We start from the raw sequence: 19,937 nt of genomic DNA, 5'->3' as shown, positions 1-19,937 counted from the left end.
AGGTACGTAGTAGGTACCTTTTCTCATGGAAGGCTCAGGCTCAGGCTCAATACTTAGGTAGGTAGGTAGGTGACAAGGGGAGGGGAGGCAAGGAAAGGACCCAAGACCCAGGACCCAAAGGAAAGGCAGGTGCCAATGCCAACGCCAACGCCAACGCCAACGCCAATGCCAGCGCCAGCGCCAGAACCAGGCTCGGGTTGCAGCTCCTGCTCCACGGCGAGCAGCCAAAGCAGCCTAGTGCAGTCCATTGCAAACCGCCAACTTGTGCCATTCAGTACCTACCTACCTTACGAGGGGGCTTGCAGCTTCTCAGTCTTTACAAGGGCAGCCAACAGCGGGCAGCAAAAAAGATACCTGGGACGACGGACGAACAGGCCAAACCAAACGTGGACTCCAGTGCAGTGGTAACACTAAAAACCCACCCCGCTGGGTGAGTTATGACTGGCTCAGTGATGGCTGCCCGGTCACAGCACGGTGGCTCCCCTCGAATGTGAATGGCCCCATCCCGGAGACGAGACCCACATCAAACCAGCGACGGGACGTGAGGTGGACACTGGACACAGTGGAGTCTTCCAGTTCGCTGTTGTTCCCGGTGCAGAGGGACTGAGGGCCAGAGGCAAGGCATGCTGAGGTACGTACCGTTCCCGAGGGAAGGGTGGGAGGTCCACCCGACGTCCACGTCCAGGGCACGGCGCGACAGACACCCGGGGCGATATCCAGACACAGACAACCCGCCCTAGTCCAGCCAGCCAGCACCGAGTGTCAGCACAGGCGCTGCACCTGGGACTGGCGCTAGTGCAGCTGAGATACCTACCTGATCTTTTAGGTGGGGTGAGGGAGATTCACGCATACTGATTGGCTCATCAGCAACCTCTTCTTCTCGCCATTCAATCTCTCGCAGCACTGAGAAGAGAACCGAAGGCATTGGTAACGGCAGGCTCTTGCAATGATTGATTCTCCATGGCACGGGCAGGCGTGGCACACAACCCGTTTTCTGGATCATGGATGATGATGTGGATCTGAGTGAAGCGGGGGACCTGTTCCCTTCCAATTGGGAAGCATGTCCGAGCTTTTCAGGTTTCCATTCTGCAGTTGCAGGTGGGAACAGTGAAGCGGGGGGGCCTGACAAGACCCCACAAAAGCCATTGAAACCATGAACCATGCACCCCTGCCGAACATGGCTCCACAACACAAAAGAACCCCACCTCTTGGACCCGGGGATTCGCACGGAGCTGCTCTGGAATATGTCCGGCGCTAAGCCCATCGGGGGCCTTCCCTGCCTGACTTTGGCAGGTTCGCAGAGCGTTCCTGGTCTGACATCCGTGATACACGTCTTAGCTAAGACGGTCGTCCCTTACCTACTAAGGTGCCTTAGTGTACGCAGTAGGTAGGTAGATGGATGTGCAGCAAGTCCAGACAGCAACAGATGGCGAGGCTCGGGCATGGAGGCCTGATGAGGATTCAACGAGACTCGGCCTCGAAAAAACTTGAGACGATAATCCACATCCTTCAACTCGCTCGTCTTGCCTTACATTGCCTTGTCTCTTCTTTGCGCTGCTTACGGATATCGCCCTCATCCTGTAACTCGAAACCTCGACGCTAAGAAGCTGGGCATCGGATGGCTTCAAGGGAGAGAAGGGCGGTAAGTCCAGCGACCTAGCCCGACACATCGTAGCGCAGGCTTCCAGCTCAGGTTTTGGTAAGGTCGTGCCTCACCTCGACTCACCTTACCTAGTGCCGTACGGTAATGGGCACGCCTCCAGCCACGAGCCGCGCCCGCCTCAAAGCCTTCTCGCACTAAAGTAAAGTAGCCCAAGAACAACGAGCCCAAGGAGATGGCTCTCGCAAAAGTGCCGTACCAAGCCAACTACGCGAATGCCCTTTCCTTTTGGTGGCTGTCCTTGCTCCGCCTGGTCTTCAACACATGCAATTAAAACACGACCGAGATTCCCAATTCCTCATTCTCTGCTTTCGCGCGGCCGACCGACCAAGACCAACCCCCCCGGCATATTCCAATCGACAAACCGGACATTGTGTGTGGTGTCTCACTCGGTCGCTTAAGGGGGGGTGGAGGGAAAGGGGGGTAAGAGGATGGATGGAAGATTTGACGGGGGTGGGCATGGCGTTGAAGAACCAGAACCTCGGAACAGAAAAACGTCTTGCGGTTGTTAATTGGCGGGAATTGGGAAGCGACGTAATTTCTGCCCGTACACGTTTTACGAGTGGAATTCTGTTGGTGAGTACGATATCCGTACTGCACACGCTCACAGACAACAATGACAAAACGACTGTGCTCCTTCTCGTCTGGACATTCGTCGTCCAAGGGCCACGGCCCATGACTCCACGGTCGAACTCCACGGTCGACGGTCGACGGGTATCTAGATAGCAAGCCGGTCCCGAAACGGATTAGCGGACGGGCCTCCCTTCCCTTCTTTAACTTCCCGCACCGGGTACCAAGTCCACTCCAGTCTCCAGCGCACCGCAAAATCTCACTACCTACGTGCGCTACTGCAAGAGAAGCCAGTCTCAGATGCAGAAGACGCTTCCCCGGCACCCCGTATCCATTCATCCGTCTTTTTCCTCCCCTCCTACCGCGCATGAGAGAATGGAGTCTGCTGTGATGCAGTCGATGAAAAAGGCATCTTGATCGTCGACAGAAGAGACAGAGAAGAAGGGATAGTCATGATGGGGTCCCACCGCCTCCTATTCTCCTAGTCTGCCTGGCCCAATCCGTGGGATCAACTTCTGGGCGACAGGGTGCTCGTTATCGTCCGAGGAAGAGACATACTACGTAAGGATACCGCAGTACGTCGAATCCCAAATATCCAACGCGGGAGCCGTAAGATTGGTCATCGCAAAAGAGGGGGTTCATGAAGGCCTACCTATCATCACCCGGCTGCCGCTGGGATCGCTCACGGCCGTCCGACGACACCAGGCCACCGGAACGAGACGTCGGGCCTAGTGTCCCAAACAGAAACACTTGCATGCCTCGTCAGGAGCGCGCGCGTGGCCCGGCGATCGAGTTCAGGTACGTACGGACCAACGACGACGATTCTTCTCTCTCCTCTCCTATCCCTCTCATCAGAGCCAGACACGGGGGGATGACGGATGCGGCCATCTCGTCGCCCCTCGCGCCCTCGTCTGCCACGCACGAACTTTACAAGGCTCCTCCACGAGGAGTCGGTCCGGCGGTGCCTGTCACAATCAAAAACAATGCCACGCGGGTCGACCAGCATCGTCGTCGGCTTCATCGGAGCGCCGCAAGCCCGTTTCTCGATCCTCGTGGTACTATGCAGTAGTCTTCGCCGCAGCGGCCGCGTTACCAAGCCCTGCAAGTCGGGGTGGGACGTGAAGATGGACGGGATGAAGCTCCTGCTGGCTCCTGCTGGAAGGCTGCACGAATAGGTTACCTACGTGCACTACGAATACAGATCCAGAGTCTCCGGTACGGTGTGAGATGTATGTGTATTCTTTCCTGCAACCCGCAGCTCGAGCAGGCAAGAATGCTCCCTCCATACTATACAAGTACGGAGCAAGGCTAAGCTATCATCAGGCACGTCCCTTGCTTGTCATAGGTTGGTCCTATGTCTTGCACCTAAATCTCCTGACCTTATTCCCGGGCGCCGACCGCCGCAATCCTAGTAGTTCATCCCCGATCCCAGAGGCCCAGAGGGTGAAGGAGGCACAATCCCCTACCTCTAACTACTTCGTACACAGTAGTCGTGCGTGCGTACGGATAGGGATACACATGCTTCAGATGCAGGATGCAGACATGTTCGTTCGATTTGCGGCGTGGCAAGATACCTAGCTTACCGCTTCCTCGATCGCACGCACGTGTCAGTCCAACAAGACAGTGGGACCGGAGGCCCGGGATTTCTCGTGTGAAGTGAAGAAACGGGCGTCACATCAGCAGCATGTCGTTGCTTCTTTTCTTTCTTGTGAGGTTTCCCGTTTCCCAGCCTTATTACGTCTGTAGTGTAAATCCGTCCGGCAGGGGTCTTCTTCCCAAGACCACGCCCCTCCTTTTCGAACCGGGCAGATAGCACTTGAACAATCCGAATCCCCCGTGTTTCCACGTCTCTGGGTTTGCTGGTCCCGGTACGTTCCTTACCGACGGATGCACTCAGTGTCCAGCCTTCGTTATGCATTGGGTTTTTGGGAATGATGATTGGTTCTCTAGACGAGAGAGAAGTGGGGTTCCAACTTTGGAAGGCGTGGGGCGAGGGGGCCAGAAACGGGACGGGAACCACAGTGACTTCCCTGAGGTGGGACACTGGATTTCGGGGGATCCAACGTGAATATGGATACCTATGGCTTTTACCCGGGGCAGATGGATGGGCTGGCGAACTCCAGGTCTCTCTCCCTGGATACCTACGAATATCTCTCCAGTAAGTCTCACTGTGCACATGGAGGCCCAGGCATCGTGGAGACGAACGTTCAGAGCCCAAGCACCGGGACGAGCACAACAGAAGCACAATCCGACCAACCTAAGGTAACTCGTGCCAGCTTACCTAATACCCAAGGCACCTCGGCGTCGTCACTCTCAACTTCTTACATTCCATTCCGCCTTCCACTCCCGATTTGACTCTGGAAGGACCGCCTTGGCTGGCTACCTCAGGTCGCTCCTGCTTCTGTTTTTCCAAGGTGCATACCCACGATCTCGACGCCGTTCCCTTCTCATCACCAGTACCCGTTCCGCTAACCATCCAGGCGGTTCGTCGCAGCAGGCTTATCCGTACCTCCATTACTTTCAGTTGGTTCCAGTGTTTGGTAAATGGAAACCGGGACCCTAGGGCGTGGACGACCCCTGGCAAGCCACACCTCTCACCTCTCGGTCGTTTCCAGCAAAAAGGTTCAAAGGGCAAATGGGCCTCCACTGTCCTCATCTTACGGCCGCACCCCCTGCCGGCTCCCGGCCGAACGGTCGCGGTCACGACAATGCTTTTTCGTTCTCGAAGCATTGGCGTTGGCAATCCCGCCTAAATGCCCGCACCTCAACGAGACTGATGAGAAGCAGACAAACAAGACAACTGCTCGCTCTCTCCAACGACCCGGTCAAGACCACCAGGATCTCAAAGAACCGAACCAGTTTGCTGGAAGACGCAACCAGCTCCGCGGATCCATTACCAACAGATTGACCACCGCACGAGAAGAAGCGGTCAGACAAGACCAACAACACCAAACCAACACCGCCCAGTCTCACCAACGCCTGCCTACCTAACCTTACATAGTACTTTCCTACTACTATGTACGTAGCGGACAGCCAGAAAACACAGCAGCCTCCCTCATTAGTGTGCCGCTACGGATACCGTCACACGCTCGCAGCTTTTAGCTGGCTTCAAATGCACAGTACCCGACCGTCCGCCTACCTACCTACTCCGTACTTGACAAGGGGACGCTTCTTCCGTGAAAACTTCAAAAGTTCTACGCCATGCTTTCTTATTGCCATGCGCACGTTGGACGAGGTACCGACCGTACGACGTGTCGACTCACCTTTGTGTCACTAGCGGCCGAGTCAGTGGACGGTGTCAACGTCAAATGTCACTGTCGCCGTCGACGTCAATCCGTCGCCTATGCGTCCAGCCGCCAGTACCTACGCTCCCGGATGCTGGCGCACACACTATAGTACACACATCCGCACGAATGCCTTGAATATGCAACTCAGTCCAAAAAACCACGATTGCCGCTGCCGCTGTCAACAAACACCTTCCTGCTCGGTAAAAGGCCAGATCCAGCCACCGAGATATCCATCATCTGACTGGACGACCAGGCCAGTGCCGTCTGTCTGGGACGACACAGCCATCCAGAATCATGCCACCCCGCAACTGCATCGCTTCGCACTGCATCGCTGCCGGAACACCGCAAGCTGCATGCCGGCGAGACCTACAGGCTTCATCGGCTACAGACTGCCTCTGCTTCTGTTCTGCTCTGCTGTTCCCATTCCCATTCCCACAGGTCGGTGTCGGGGGCCGCCCCCTTCCTCCTATTCCGGTGCCAGCCACTCGCGGGAGCCTCGCTTGGAGCCATGGCTGAATAGGCCATCCGAGATTGACGGAACCCTGGCGCCACGTCTCCGATTTACTTTGCTCCAACACGCGAGCCGAACACGGTCTTTGCTCCCGACCGCCCTGTCGGGTCTCTGCTTGAGATGGCTGTCTCACCAAATAGACATACTTAGCTTGTTGGTGTGCTCAGCCTTTGGATCTTACCCTCAACCTTAGTCCAGACCCGGCCATCTTCCACCTGTACGATTCAGGTTTGCCAGTCTTTCGGCCGACCATGACTGAGAGTACAAGCTGCAACACCCAACTAGCTCCAACAAAGCATAAGCGCCCTCGTACCCGGGTTTGGGTTGCAGATTGTCACAGTCTGGAAAACGGAGCAAAGCAATACTTCGGTTCGGCGACGCGTCCAGCTGCATACCGACCGGTTGCGATTTTTTGGTGGCAGGTGAGAGATGACACGTCCCGAGGCACAAGTTGACGCCTGCATCCCCTTGTCCAATTAAGCGTACGTATCGCCATCGCTACAGCCGGGCTGCAAATACGTGCAAACAACAACGCAAAATCCACCTCGTCAAAGCCGTTCCTGGAGAAACGTACAGGTGTTATCGTCAGGTGCAGCGACCAGCCTCCGAACCATGGTTCCGCGGCCGCAACGTGGAATCATTCTGGCCAACGAGCAGCAGCTGTTGGACCAACCGCATAACAGCCGCATATGACCCGCCGCCCGTCGAGGTTGGCGATCCAGAGACGATGGAACTCCAAAACGCAGGCTGGCCAGTCGGGTCGATAGATTCTTCAACAGAATTCTGCCGCTGCTGACATATTTAGGAGCTGGTGGAAGAGATAGACCTCGAATTGGAATGGATGAGGTGTCGTCCCAAAACCTTCAGAGGTTCCGGTAGCCCCGCACAAATACCACGATGTCGATGCAACTGGCCTCAATTCCGGCACCAGACCTTACTGGAAACGGATTTCTCTGCAGAAGCGCAGAAGCGGGGGCCGCGGGAGGGCAAGTCGTGACGGCTAAACCAGAACAGACTCAACAACTGCGTTTTGTGTCGTCATGTCACGCACAACTCGAATGACTTGCAGCGGCTACGTCTCGTTCGCCCCCTCTGAGTGGGTGTCCGTCTATGTACCGACTGGGAATATTTTTGATAACATGCTGCAACTTCCCCTCTTCTTCGAACCGTCACCGCGACCTCGGCTGGGTTTGGTCAATCAACAGACAACCAAACAATCCAGCTATCTGATTGCCCGAGTGCAAGGACAGTTCCTCCGGCCAGACCTAACTCCAGAGGTGCTATGTTACAAATTCCCTAGCGACGGTCGATGATCCCCGCTCATCAAGAGTGCTTCGCGGGTTTTTGTGGCGCTACGGAAAGATTTAGCTCGGATCGACGTTCCTGTGTGCTAAATACCCGCTGGACTGGACCCTTTCCCCTAATTACGGAGCACGTTGTCGGCGCATCGTGCCACGCTACGGATACTTTAACATCATGAACCAAGTTCTGACGGCCGCCGAATGATGATACGGCTGCAAGACTACGAGACTCGTCTTGTTCACTGCGGTAGACGTCAAAAGCCGTTCGAGACGCACCTTCCTGTGACTTACCGGCCTGCTGGAATAACTGACATCAGGTGGCTGCGGCACGACGGGGAACGAAAGCTGAGAACCAGTCAAACGCAACAGGCGGCACTTTGCCGCCGCACCGGGTCTTGAGCCGACCAGAGTCCGGACTGGAGAAAGAATCGCCAGCAAAGTGGTAATCGGTCCTCGGTGGCCAGGTGTTTGCTTGCTTTCGGCCCAGCTCCCGTCTCGTCTTTGAGATTCGGCCGCGGCGACTTATGATAGCCTCACAAGCTCCCCCTGCTGTGTCCGTACGCACGAGGCAAGAACAGTTGCCCCCTTCACCGCTTTTCTGAGACCAATCAGCAAACGATCCATTGCCTTGGGATGCCGGCACGGAGAAGGATTCGTTCACGAGGAGGCACCAGAGCAACAGTTCCGGCTCAAAGAGGCAGCTTTAACCTCTTCAAAAACTAATAATACGCGTGCCTGTTGAGTCTGGACAACTCCACTTACCCCTCTCTAGGCCCCCATTGGTCGCTTTACGTGGGACGGCGTGCCCGCCAGCGGAGGCACTTCTGTCAATTGACCAACAACATCAACCAACAACTCGACTTGGACGCAGGTTCTCTTTCAAACCCTTGCAATTGAGCAAGCGCCAGTTCATCTCGTCGACAACCAATTGTTACACGAAAGCGACTCAAGGCTGAGGGTGGCAACGTCGGAGAAGGTTGTTTTCAAACAGGGCAACCGGTCCAGCAGACTCATCAAACACGGGAGCCAGTCAGTTGTGTGTCGAAAGCTGAACCCTTGAATTCCGAATGCAACGGCAGCAAAGACGCTTGTCATCAACGCCACGGGGGGGTCTGGCAACCTCTGCGAGGCAAAGTTGTCGATTCGCCTCCCCGGATTTTCAGGGTCGTATGCCACATTCATTCATTCAATCGCGCCAGCCAGTCGTTCAGCTGCGAGACATTCGCCAACCGCCAGCGTCTTGAAGCTGTATCGCCAGCCGCCCAGCCCAGTCCAGCCGAGCCGCTGTTATTTCCGGATCACATACGGATACGCCACCTCCAGCAAAGAGGTTCCGACCTGGCGGCGCGCTCTCAACGGTTTCAGTAACGTAGCTCGTTTCTTGAATGGGAGAAGTGATTGGCGCCGAAGGCGTCCATCATGAGACGCTACAGTGTGTCTGCATTATTTGGGGTACGGCTTGATCGATGACGTCCTCGCGCCTCCCGATATGCCTGGACACGCCGATGTTGCTAAATCGGGGTTTCCAATCACATCTTGTCGCGCGCGGTGTTGTTTCTTGGTCAATTGCCTCCTTTTGGTCGATAAATCCACCGGCTGGCACAGGAACGACATTCTTGGTCACTGATCCGGAAGCAGGAAATGCATGGCTGGGCAGGCCGCAGATGCGATGATGCGGAGCCGCGGCGTCCGCTCAAGAGTTCATCCAAAATGACACGGCCACGAGTGTGGACGCACCATATCTCTGTGGGAATCGAACGTTTTCCTCGCTTCATCCTACGTCCGTGGTTCATGATGTCGCTCGGCATCGTCCGGTCAGTCATTCATCCCTTCTAGAAGCTCTGCAAAAAACCGCCCCGGTCCTTGTCAGGACGGCCCGAGACGAGGCTCTCGTTCTTCGCCCCCCATCCACTCTCTTCCCGTCCCCTCCAGTGCGGGGACGAACCGCACAAGTGGACGCCGTTCAGACGCTGATTATTTTTTTCGATTTCGCCACCAAACCGTTTGTCTCTTCAACCGTCAACACTGATTTGTTTTTTTCTCCTTATCCACCGCCCCCAATTTTCTTTTGCAACCCAAGCGCCCGAAAAAGAACAAGAGAATCGGATGCGCGGGGATGGAGGCGGGTCTTCCGCTCGTGACCCGCGCGAGGTTTCCCCGTTTGTCAGTCAACTCCGACAGCAACCCTCCAAAAGCGTGAGTGAGTGAGGTCCTTGCTGAAGATCCTTACCGGCGGCGGCCATCTTTCAAATCCCGAGGTGTGCGTGGAAAACCGACCCCCGGGCTTTGATCAGCGCTGCAACGAAGCAACGCTGCCAGGTGCTGATTAGGTGCTAGTGCACTTCGTACAGCCTGCCTTCCTACGTATCGCATCCGTGTTGCGGACTACACTAGTATCTCGACGTCTGTTGATAGAGTTTGTCGCAACTCTATTAGACTCTGAGCTATAAGTCTCTAGAGAACGTGGGGAGAAGCTGAGAGCACAGGGTCGTTCCGGAGATTGTGTCGAATCCTTACGGCTGGTTCGGACGCCAAGAATAGACCTCAACGGCGGTGCTGGTCACCTACGCTGGCAAGCTCGCGTCTCGAAGTCTCTTGGCTGAGCAGTTTGGACGGCCGAGAATTTCGGCGTCGGTGGCCGTCGTGTCCGCCGGGTCGCATTCCGCCAGAGGGAAAATCCTCGAGGTTTCTCTTCAAGGGAAGGCCGATGAAGGAGACTGCGACGTCAAGGGTTCGCTGCGGTCAGAACCTTATGTCGAGCATGGTTTCTTAAACTCTGTTTTTTGTCTGGCTCTTACAGCGGGCGAACCGTACAGTCGGTGGTTCGGTCGTCACTAGTTCTCGACTCTCGACCTTGCGAAGCCTGTCGACTTCAATTTATTAGCCTTCGAGGCCACAGGAGCCTGCGCCCGTTTGGAAAAGAAGCTTCGCTACGATTGGGGTCCGGACACGATGCTAGGGATCCGGGGAAAGGGGTATATCAGCTCGTCGACTCAGAAAGGCACCCTTGGTCATGACAGAGACATCTCTCTTTCTCTACGTGGGCTGCATTGCGTGAAATGTCGATGGTGGTGTTGATCAAGCGCGGCGTATGCCTGGCCAGTCAAGCACGGCAACCGCATGCAACGCGCTGTCAGGCTCTTGCGTTTACGTCTGAACGACATGTGGTCCAGTGCACCGCGAAAAGGCCGGATGGTCGGTCTTGTTCTGCAGTCTGTTCTCCGCTGATACTCCGAGAGCAGACATCCACCGGCGCTGGCGAGACCAGGACTTGTCGTTGACGTCGAATCGAAGCGCGTTGAGCATGGGATCCGGATCCATTGCCTCACCGGTTAATGGGGATCAGGTAGTTCTCATTGCTCAATGACGACGGCGTGGTATCCGCGCACGATTCCGGCGTGGGCTCTGCGTCTTGGTCGTCGAGGACTGCTACCTACCTGGCATAACTGCCCTGTCTTCGCAGTGTGCTGTCACCGGGCCTTGCGGGTCGAGATCCACCGAGTGGTGACTCTGTGCTGTCGACGAAGTGTGCCGTCGATATCCAACGAAACCTGAGCTGCAGAAATCGAATTTCCCGTACGGGCAGTGGCAACAAGCGTCTAGGAATTCACACAATAACCTCGGCTGGGCTGGGTTGCTTGGTTGTCCAAACAATCTCCGACGTGTTCGAACAACGTGCTCGGCGGCGCCGGGATCTGAGGTGCGTCTTCGAATCTGCGAAGATGCACCCGAATGATGTGCAGCAATTTGCGTCTCAGAATCGGCCAGCCACGGGGGAGGGCGCCTAGTCTCTCTTACGAACGAGCCAATGAGACCGCGGCCAAAGGCGGCTGGCGCAAGACCGGGCTAGGGATTATTACCTATTTTACGGCTCATGTTCCGAGGTCTAGGGGGCCTGGTGAGGTTCACTGGGGGGAAAGACCAGCAAGGCCGTTTCATAGCCTCGCTGGGAGGGGTGGTCTGCGCTGCCCAGGTCAATGTGATTGTTGCATGGGGAGGGACGGAGGCGGCAGGCAGAGGTGTGATGAGACTGAGATGAGTCGGAACGGACAATCTGCCCGTTCATGACGTCCAATGTCGGGAGGTTCTCCGGAGCCGCGGCACGACGGCTGGGCTGGGGGCGCGGTGGGGAGGTCGAGGACGAACGGGTCGCCCGTTTTGGGACGGGAGGGCCGCGGCGAATTGCGTGTGAACGGTGACAGCGGTCCGTAAGGATACATGGTAGTGTACACGTGTATGCATAGGGAGGGAGGGAGGGAGGCAGGTACAACTGCAGATACCAGATGCCAGAAACAATCAAAAGATGTGGATTGTGGTGCCAAAGTTGTTATGGGCCGAGGCCGGGGATTAGGAGAAGTAGCTCCGAGTGAGCGTGGCGTGCGATTCGTACGGTACTGTGAGGCGAGGCAAGGTGCAATGCCAGGCCAGGCCATGCCATGCACCGCGTCGCTGTACATTGTATGCAATTGCAACCTCAAGGTGTCAACGACCAAGGGTCGAAGATGAGAAATTCCTGTTTTCGTTTTTTCTTTTTCTGTTGTTATTATCCCACTCTCGGGGGACGAGGTTCCCGTTGTTTGTCGCCGGGGTTGCCTCCATGGATCCGTGTTCTGGGCATCATTGGCCTTTTCTGAGGTTGGTGGGTATTCGAAACTTGTGTATTCCCAGAGATGCTCCATCTGGCCTGGAGGGCAACGGAGGCGAGCGGGAGGGCCCGCGGGAGACGGACCAGGGGTTCGGGTCCGGTCAGGCACGGTTGGGTTGCTGGATCTCGAGTTGTGAACTTTGTTGACGAGCTAGAGACTTTTTTTCGTCAGATTCGCCGCAGCTTTTGTCAAGTTGACAAGAGACCGATGTGTCGATTTTTCTTAGTTTCGTAACTCCCGCGACTGGGATCCTTCACCGAGCGGGGGCCCTTCTCTACACTAGAGACTTGACCTGAACGTTTTTTTTCTGGATTTCGAGAGGCGACGCCGGAACCGCGGGGAACGGAATGCAGCCAGCGACGGCCGACATGGACTGCAAAGGGGAAAGGGCGAGGCTATGTGCGGATGAGCCGTCCGTTTCCCCTTGAACTTGTCGTCTCTCGGTGGGATGATCTGATGTCTCCTTGAACGTGTGTTTGCAAGGGGGCAAATATTGCCCAGGGCTTCTGCTAGAGAGTTCACAGCTGGCCAGCTTCCTCATGAGACACGATACCCTTCCTGGCGGTAAAGTTCACAGTCCCTGGATTTTAGTTTTCTCTTCTTGAGTGGCTTCCAGGGACCAGCAAACCAGCCCCTGGATCTTGATGGGATTTCGCAAAGTTTAGACTTTGGATGCCGGAAAGTTTCTTTGATGACAGCCGTTTTGGCTTTTGACAGCCGTTTTTTGACAGCGACGCTACGCCCGGAACGGTAAAGGAGGTGTGAGCGGGAAACGGGTCAAAACTGGAGCTTCCGCGTTCGTCTCGACGTGTCAGTGTTTGCCGACATGGCCGGAGTACTCCTCGTTGCCCAATTTTCTGCCCGTCTCAAGAAATCCGAAAAGACGTGGTTTGATGATCTGGATTCAGAGTCCAGAACGCGGGTGAAGAGCCGAGTGAAATTGCCGACGGGGTTTCTGAACGGGTGGCTTTCCCCATCCATTTCATTTACGCTGCGATGGAGCCGAGAATGAGAGTGTGATTTCGGACTCTGTCAGTGTCAGAGCGCGGCCCAAGGGATTGGGTGACCGGGCGGAGACCTACGTCACTCTGGGTCGACGAAGCTCGTTCTTTTTCAGATTGACTCCGTCTTATGTTTTGTGAGTTTAAGTGGGTTGTGTTTGAGTGGACTTGGTGAATATGAGAGGCCAATGCTCACAGATTAACCTGTGGTCCGGATCCGGGTCCGGATGTCGGGATTCTTGACGCGGTTTTCCCTGACTTCAGTCCTTCTGTCAGTGCGCCGCGAGCACGGGCTTTGTGAAAAATGATTGATCCTGGAGGAAATCTTGGGATGCGAGATACGTGAATGCCTGATCCGATTCCGTGGGGTTGAAGCAATCGAAGCGTTGTAGTCGCGTGCTTCAGTAATAGCCGTAGCAACTGTGTTTCCGTGCGACCACAGCGTGATCTCAGGGCCAGGCTGAGCACGTCACGTCGTGCTGTGCCGCATTTTGGTTTTTTGAAGTGATGAAGTTTCAAATGGCTGCAAGGGCGCGGAAGGCGGAAACGGAGCTTACAAAGAATTGTCGCGGATGTGCAGTGACCGTCGGAAGTCAATCATCGCGGAATCGAGGAATAGAACCCTGGGCTTCGGGAGACAAGACGGGGTCACCCCTTGCCTCATTCTTCATAGGGCTTCCACCGAAGATGGACATTGGGGGTTCGAGCCGGGGTCGATCAGAGAAAGGGGAAATGGGAGGGGGAGTGAACTCATGGGCATCGTTACGTGGCCCAGTCCAGGGTCCCGTGTGTTGGTAGCAGCCGTGCCAGGCTGATTGTCCTCTGCCCTGTCTGCACGACTCGTGTTGTGCGGAATTCCGGCCGTGCAATGAGTCGTTGCAAGAATCGCTGATACCCGTGCCTTTTGAACGTGATGAACGAGAGACGTCGTCGAGGTTGGACGGCAGTAGCGATATCGACTCCCTATGCTCAGGAGCCGTATGCGATCATGTCGGTGTTCGGAGGCCATTTCGATATGGCACGATACTGAACCAGACCGCTGGGGTTGGAGTATCTAAATCGGGGACCCCAGAGCATCGATGAGACCACATCGGTTGGCAGCAAACGGTGACTGTCACCATTCAGGCCGCTCGCTCGTCGGCCGCTAAATCATGGAGCGAACCATTGAAAGTTGGTTCAGGGATTCGGAGACCCGACAGTCTGGCATCTGCATTTTCCGCTTTGAGAGGACGGGGCCTGAAGGATTCGTCTTGTAAAGTTGGCACCTCGGACTTGTTTCGAAAAGAAGACGTTGATTACGGTGTGGACCAGAGCCGGCGAGAGCAGGACGACGGATATTGACTTCCCAATGGTGCCCTGAGTGATGGATCTGAATTGCGGGCTTGTTGGTTGTTGCCAATCCATCTGTCAGGTTATTGTCAGCCGCACCTCCTTGACTCTGCATGTGTCAAACCTGCCAGAACCTGTCATGTGCGCGAATCATTCGTCTTGGGACGCCTTGGTTGTGGTTTGGGGGTCCGCAAAGGGACTTTAGAGAGGGAGGAGGAGGCGGAAGTATTGGTGAGCTGACAGGAACGACAGCAGAGCCCCACCAACTCGCAGCCTTTTCCCTTTCCTCTCTTCGTACCTCGCCGCTAAGCTGCCTAACGCAGGAGCCGTTGTGCGAAGCTGTCTGTCTGACAGGAGTTTCCGAAGTCATTCCCAAAGGAAAAGGAAGGAACCACGTTCATTGAACCAAATACGCGGTCTCCACAGTGGAGCTCAAGACCACGGAGCTAGCCCCCACCTGGCATGAATTTGTGAGCGGGCTTGGCCGGATCCTCAACATCAAAATTCGAAGATCGTGGCGGACATAGCTCAGTTGGGAGAGCGTCAGACTGAAGTCAACTTCATTCAATTCATCTGAAGGTCGTGTGTTCAATCCACACTGGCCGCATCTTCATTTTTGCTCACAAGCAGCGGTTGTACTTTTGTTCCCTCGTTTTTGTTTTGTCAGAAGCGTTTGGATTGTCTCACTTCCCATACGTACGATGTTGTGAAGTATGAATGTTGGACGCCTTAGTCCTGTGGCGCTGTGCGTCAACGGTACGGGCGGAGTCAGCTTTCCACGGCAAGCCTGATTGGATCTCACTCGCCGCCGGCGTTTTGACCTCTGTTTGTTATTATGACTTTTCTCGATGAATTTCCAGTGACTCTAGAAGGAATTCTCCGACTCAAAATGAGCTGCAAACTGATGATGACATTGTTGTTTGTTCATGCGTTTGTTGGTGACATTTTGTGACGATGATAAGGGTCCGAGCACCTACCTTAAAATTCCAGGTCGCTGATAAGAAGCCGGCCCGGAGATAATCCATCGCCCGCAATCTCCCGGGGATTTCGTCACGAAACGCGACCACGAAAAGCTTCAGTTATACACCTTGACACGACGACACGCTCCCGCTCTAGCAGCATCCACATCGCATTCCATCACGCATCTCGCGCATCTCTGCCAACCTACCCATATTCTCCCATCCCAAGAGACTGTGCATATTGCCCCTGCACAGTCGACCGCCACTTGCCAACCACCACCCCCACCACAGCTTTATGCAACACTGGCCAACTGAGTCTTCGGAAACGCGCAACCAACAAGACAATCCCTCGGACACCTCTCTCCAAAGTCAGCATGGCTTTCGTCACTCTCACCCGATCGGCGTCGACCAGCTTCGCCGCGCCGACCCGGGCAGCGCATCCCCGCACTCTGTCCCGGACAACGGCCGCCGTGAGTCACTTGACGCCGTCAGTGCTGCTCAGCTCGACGAAAAGCTTCGCAGGTTGAGCTTCGCCAGCGGCCAATCCGCCGATGCTCACCCCTTCATCGCCGGTCAGCGAGTTATCGACTACGAAAATGCCCACACGCCGTCGCCGCAGCAGGCGATGGGCTTCAAAGTCATCAAGCGATCCAACCCGCACCCCGATAGTGTCCAGCTCGCGGACTTTCCCAATGGTGCGCCATGTCTCCGCGATCTTGGGCTGGTAGATTAGCTAACAAGTGTCGCAGAGATCTTGACGCACATCCTATCTCACCTACACCCCGACTCTCACTCGGCCGTCGCGCTCGTGTCGAAACGCTTCTATGCACTTGTCACCACCCCTCATGCCTGGCGAATGGCCTTCTTGCGATTCTTCCCTGGCCATGATGCTTTAGCTGTAAAGCAAGAGCAGGCTCGCTCGGGTCCTCTGGAACAAGATGTCTCCGAATTCGTGCGATCCGAAGCGCGCTACTTTGCGCGTCTGACGCCTTTGGCAACTTGGAGAAGCGAATACCTGTTGAGAACTCGTCTTTTGAGGGGTCTTGTGAGGGGCAAGCCGGGATCTGGCATTGGTTCATCAAGTCGCAGCAGCAAGAAGTCGAGCGCCGTGCTGACTTACAATTCTAAGCTGCCTTGGGTTGTGACCCATGTACACGCCGTTTTCTCCGCCGCCGCAACGAAGAAGCCCCCTATGGCCATTCATGGCGCGGCTGACTTGGGCGTTGGCACGATCAGCGATCCCACCAACGGAAGGGTAGAGAAATGGGGTTTTAGCGATCCTTTTTCGACGCTTCAGCTGGACGAGGTGATGCCAAACCTGGAGCCGTATGGGCTTGGCGACGGACCTGCTGGTTGCCCCAACGTCATGGATGTCAGCCAACCGTATGGTCTTCTCTCTGGCGAGGGCTTCCCCGGCGGGCGTGCCTATTACCGCCCGACGAACGAGCTGCGTGGTCGATACCTCGGCAGTGACACTGGAGTCATCGATACCTATCCCGACATCCCAAAGATTCCGGAACTGTCAGAAGCAATTTCTAGTGTTTGGGTCGCCAAATCCACCGCGGTACCCAACATGACGCACTCGACAGTTGGCATGATGACTGGATCAACCCTCGGAATCGTAACATCGTACGCTCTAGGGGGTGATGGCAGTGGTCCACGACACACCAATGGCGAGATGACAGCCCGTTGGGTCCTGAGTCCAGGCGTCCCGATCGTCTCCATCAAGGTCGATGATCAGTACACTCAGAAGCGCAAGACTGCCCAGCGAGTCTGGGCAGTTGCTCTGAATGCGCTGGGTGAGATCTACTACCTAGTCGACGTGCCGAAGTCGCTTGTTGATCGAGCCAAGGGTGAAGACGTCACCAAGAATGCTTGGTACGCTGGACGAACTGTGTATTGGCAGCTCATCGATCACACTCGGCGTCAGGCACGACCCGACGAGCTCGACAAGCATGCGCTGCGAGGAGCTTACTCGCCTCGTTCCCCTGCGGACGCCATGAAATTGAGCAAGGAGCAGCTCGTCGCGGAAGCTCGCGAGATTGACAAGTTTCTACGCTACAAGCCCTCCCACTTCCGCAAGGTTTGCGATGGGTGGGATATGCGCAGGCGAATTGAGGTTGACTTCGCCAACGACGACGGTAGCGGCGCCGGCGAGATCATCGTCTCTATTCGGTGCGGTATTGACAACACCCAACCGCAAATCACGCGGTGTGTTAGGTCCGTCTCGCAGGCGCCCCAGCCGGGTGCAGACGAAGTCGCCAAACCACCCGAGGAAACGGTTCCCACTTCCAACTCTCTATTCGGAGATGGGTTCGTCGAGCTGAAGCCTGTGATCACTCACAACGCGACAAAGGGGCATGAGACACCCATTTCTACGGGCTCATTGACTCCACCGGCGACACTCAGCTCATTGGACGAATGGACAATGGCTTCCATGGCGCTGGGCCTCCACAGCAAGTCAGAGATCACAGCGTCGGCCGTGGATCTTTCCTCGCACGCTTTGCTTACGCTGTACGAGGACCCTCTTCACTTCGGCCAGAAATCAGCAGCCACCCCAACCATGACGCCGCAGACTGCTGAGTCGGTCGCTGAGATTCCTGGACGGAGAACTCGTATGCTGGCAATAGGCACGAAGACTGGTGGCGTGGTTGTTTGGAACATGCGTGAGCCTCAAAACGCCGAGGTCGAGCCTCTGCGAATAATCCAGACGGAGTCGCCGGAAATTACCTGCCTGGCCCTGACAGCTCTCTACCTTGTCCACGGTGGGAGTGATGGGCTGGTTCAAGCATGGGACCTGTTGGCCTCATCCCTTGATCCCCTCCGCACCCTGAACGCACGCTCCGCGGGACGAGTGCCTCGTCATATGTTGACGATGAACCCTGCTCTCAGCGGCGATACCTATCCGGCTGCACGCGCCATCTACCTCGATCCCGACCCGACAGTCCTGCGCGGAATCACGTCGTTCGGGGCGTTCCTCCGTTACTGGGCCTACAGTGCCACCACTCAACCACCCGGCCGGAAGCGTCGCCTCCGTCACTCGGATATCCACGGCCGCCTCGCAACACGTCGCCAGGGCGGTAACGTCTCGGGATACATCGCCGCCGAAACTGCGGAACTCCGCCGAGAGCAGGAGCAGAAGGCTCGTGAAGATGCCTGGCTGCGTAACCGCTTCGGTGTTGGTGCATTCGGCGACTTGACCGAGGAGGAAGCCATCCAGTATGCAGAGATGATCTCCCAGGAGACGCTCTTGCTTGAGGAGCAGCGTCGTACCAGTGCTAGCGACACGGGCTCGGCGGCCGACGGTGGCTTGGACACTGCCTCGTCTTTCAGCGAAAGCACCGTCGACACCGTCACGCCCGAGCCCAGCGTTACTGGATTCACGCCGCCCCCTCCTGTGCCCGAAGAGGACGAGTATGAGATGCAGATCCAGCAGGCGCTTCGACTCTCGCTCATGGAATCCGGTAACGACATGGGCGCGTCGCCGCGAGGTAACAGCTCCGGCGACTACGAGGTCGCGTTTAAGTACAAGCCCAAGCCTGCGAAGAAGACGAAGCGGTCTTCGTCCACGTCGCCGTCTGCGAGCTACACGCCCGTCGCTGGGTCCAACGCCGTGGGGTCCTCGAGCAGAGCGACGCCGCGCGACGATGATCTGGAACTCGCGCTGGCGCTCAGCGCCGGGTCGTCTAGCAGACCTCCGCCGCAGGAAGACGATTTTGAACTGGCGTTGAGGCTCAGTCTTCAAGAGGCCACTGCCAACGGTCATCCAGATCTTAAGGTCGAGCAGGACCCGTTCCAGCAGGAAGAGTTCCCCGTGTTGGAGACGAGGGGGAAGGGGAAGGGGAGAATGTGAAGAAGCGTGTGTAGTGTTGTTTCTTAGTGCGTTTGTTCGGATGTCTTTTCCTAAAGAGCCTGGTTCCTTTCCCCGCTCTGCTGCGGTTATTGTTGTTTGATCTACTTCGTCAAGGAGAGCACGCCTGTCCCGCTTCCACTGTTAATAGTTTAGGCTCCAGCCCTTTACTGGTAGTGTTCGATGAGAACATTGAGCCATACATAGATTCTTTGAGCTTCATAAAATACTATTAGATCTGTAGATTGTGTTCCTGTTTATGCTCTTCAGTGATGCGCCTTTCAATATTAGTCATATTGAGACACGGTCTGGTGTTGGGCCATGGAGCATCGAGTGAAGGCGGGAGGGAATCTGGTAGGTCAATGGATGCATATTCCTTCTACGCCGGGACTTCTCGGAGAAAACCAGTAATTGGCTAGGGTCTCGGTCAGCCAGCCAGCCCCCGTGCTCTTCCACTAGATGACCAACGTTTTGACCTTTTCGACATCACACTGCTGGGTGTGACTGACGATTGATGAGATGAGTGCGCTGTGCAAGGTCCGGACAGACATACATCGGTGATGAAGAAGCATTTACGTGAAGCGAATTCGCGCTTTATTGGAAAGTATGATGATTCCTTGTGATTTTAGAATACTGGCGATTTCGGGAGAACTTCCGGACCCCGGGTGTGTAGTCGTATGAGACCCGCTTTTTCTGAGATGCAGGCCCCGGCGGCGGCGGTCGGCGCGGTGGGGCGATTTCGACGTCGCTTCGGCGCACGGAATCCGCTCCGGCCGACCAGCGCACCACAGCCCGGGCCCAGCTGGGGAGCAAACAAAATGTG

At 55.9% G+C, this 19,937-nt stretch overlaps 1 protein-coding gene across 1 annotated transcript; it reads left to right on the top strand.

Annotated features, from left to right (window-relative positions):
* Window positions 1-15,559: 15,559 nt before the first annotated feature.
* On the top strand, window positions 15,560-19,117 carry CkaCkLH20_01025 (F-box and wd domain protein; the record flags this gene model as incomplete). Its single annotated transcript, XM_038883745.1, has 2 exons — window positions 15,560-15,959; window positions 16,014-19,117. 2 exons carry the CDS (start codon window positions 15,560-15,562, stop codon window positions 19,115-19,117), a joined length of 3,504 nt encoding a protein of 1,167 aa, XP_038751340.1.
* Between the last annotated feature and the right edge of the window lie 820 nt (window positions 19,118-19,937).

The sequence above is a fragment of the Colletotrichum karsti genome (genome assembly GCF_011947395.1).
Source record: "Colletotrichum karsti strain CkLH20 chromosome Unknown Scaffold2, whole genome shotgun sequence".
Lineage (NCBI taxonomy): Eukaryota > Fungi > Ascomycota > Sordariomycetes > Glomerellales > Glomerellaceae > Colletotrichum > Colletotrichum karsti.
Note: the sequence above shows the minus strand (reverse complement) of the source record. Positions and strands in the feature narration are given on the sequence as shown.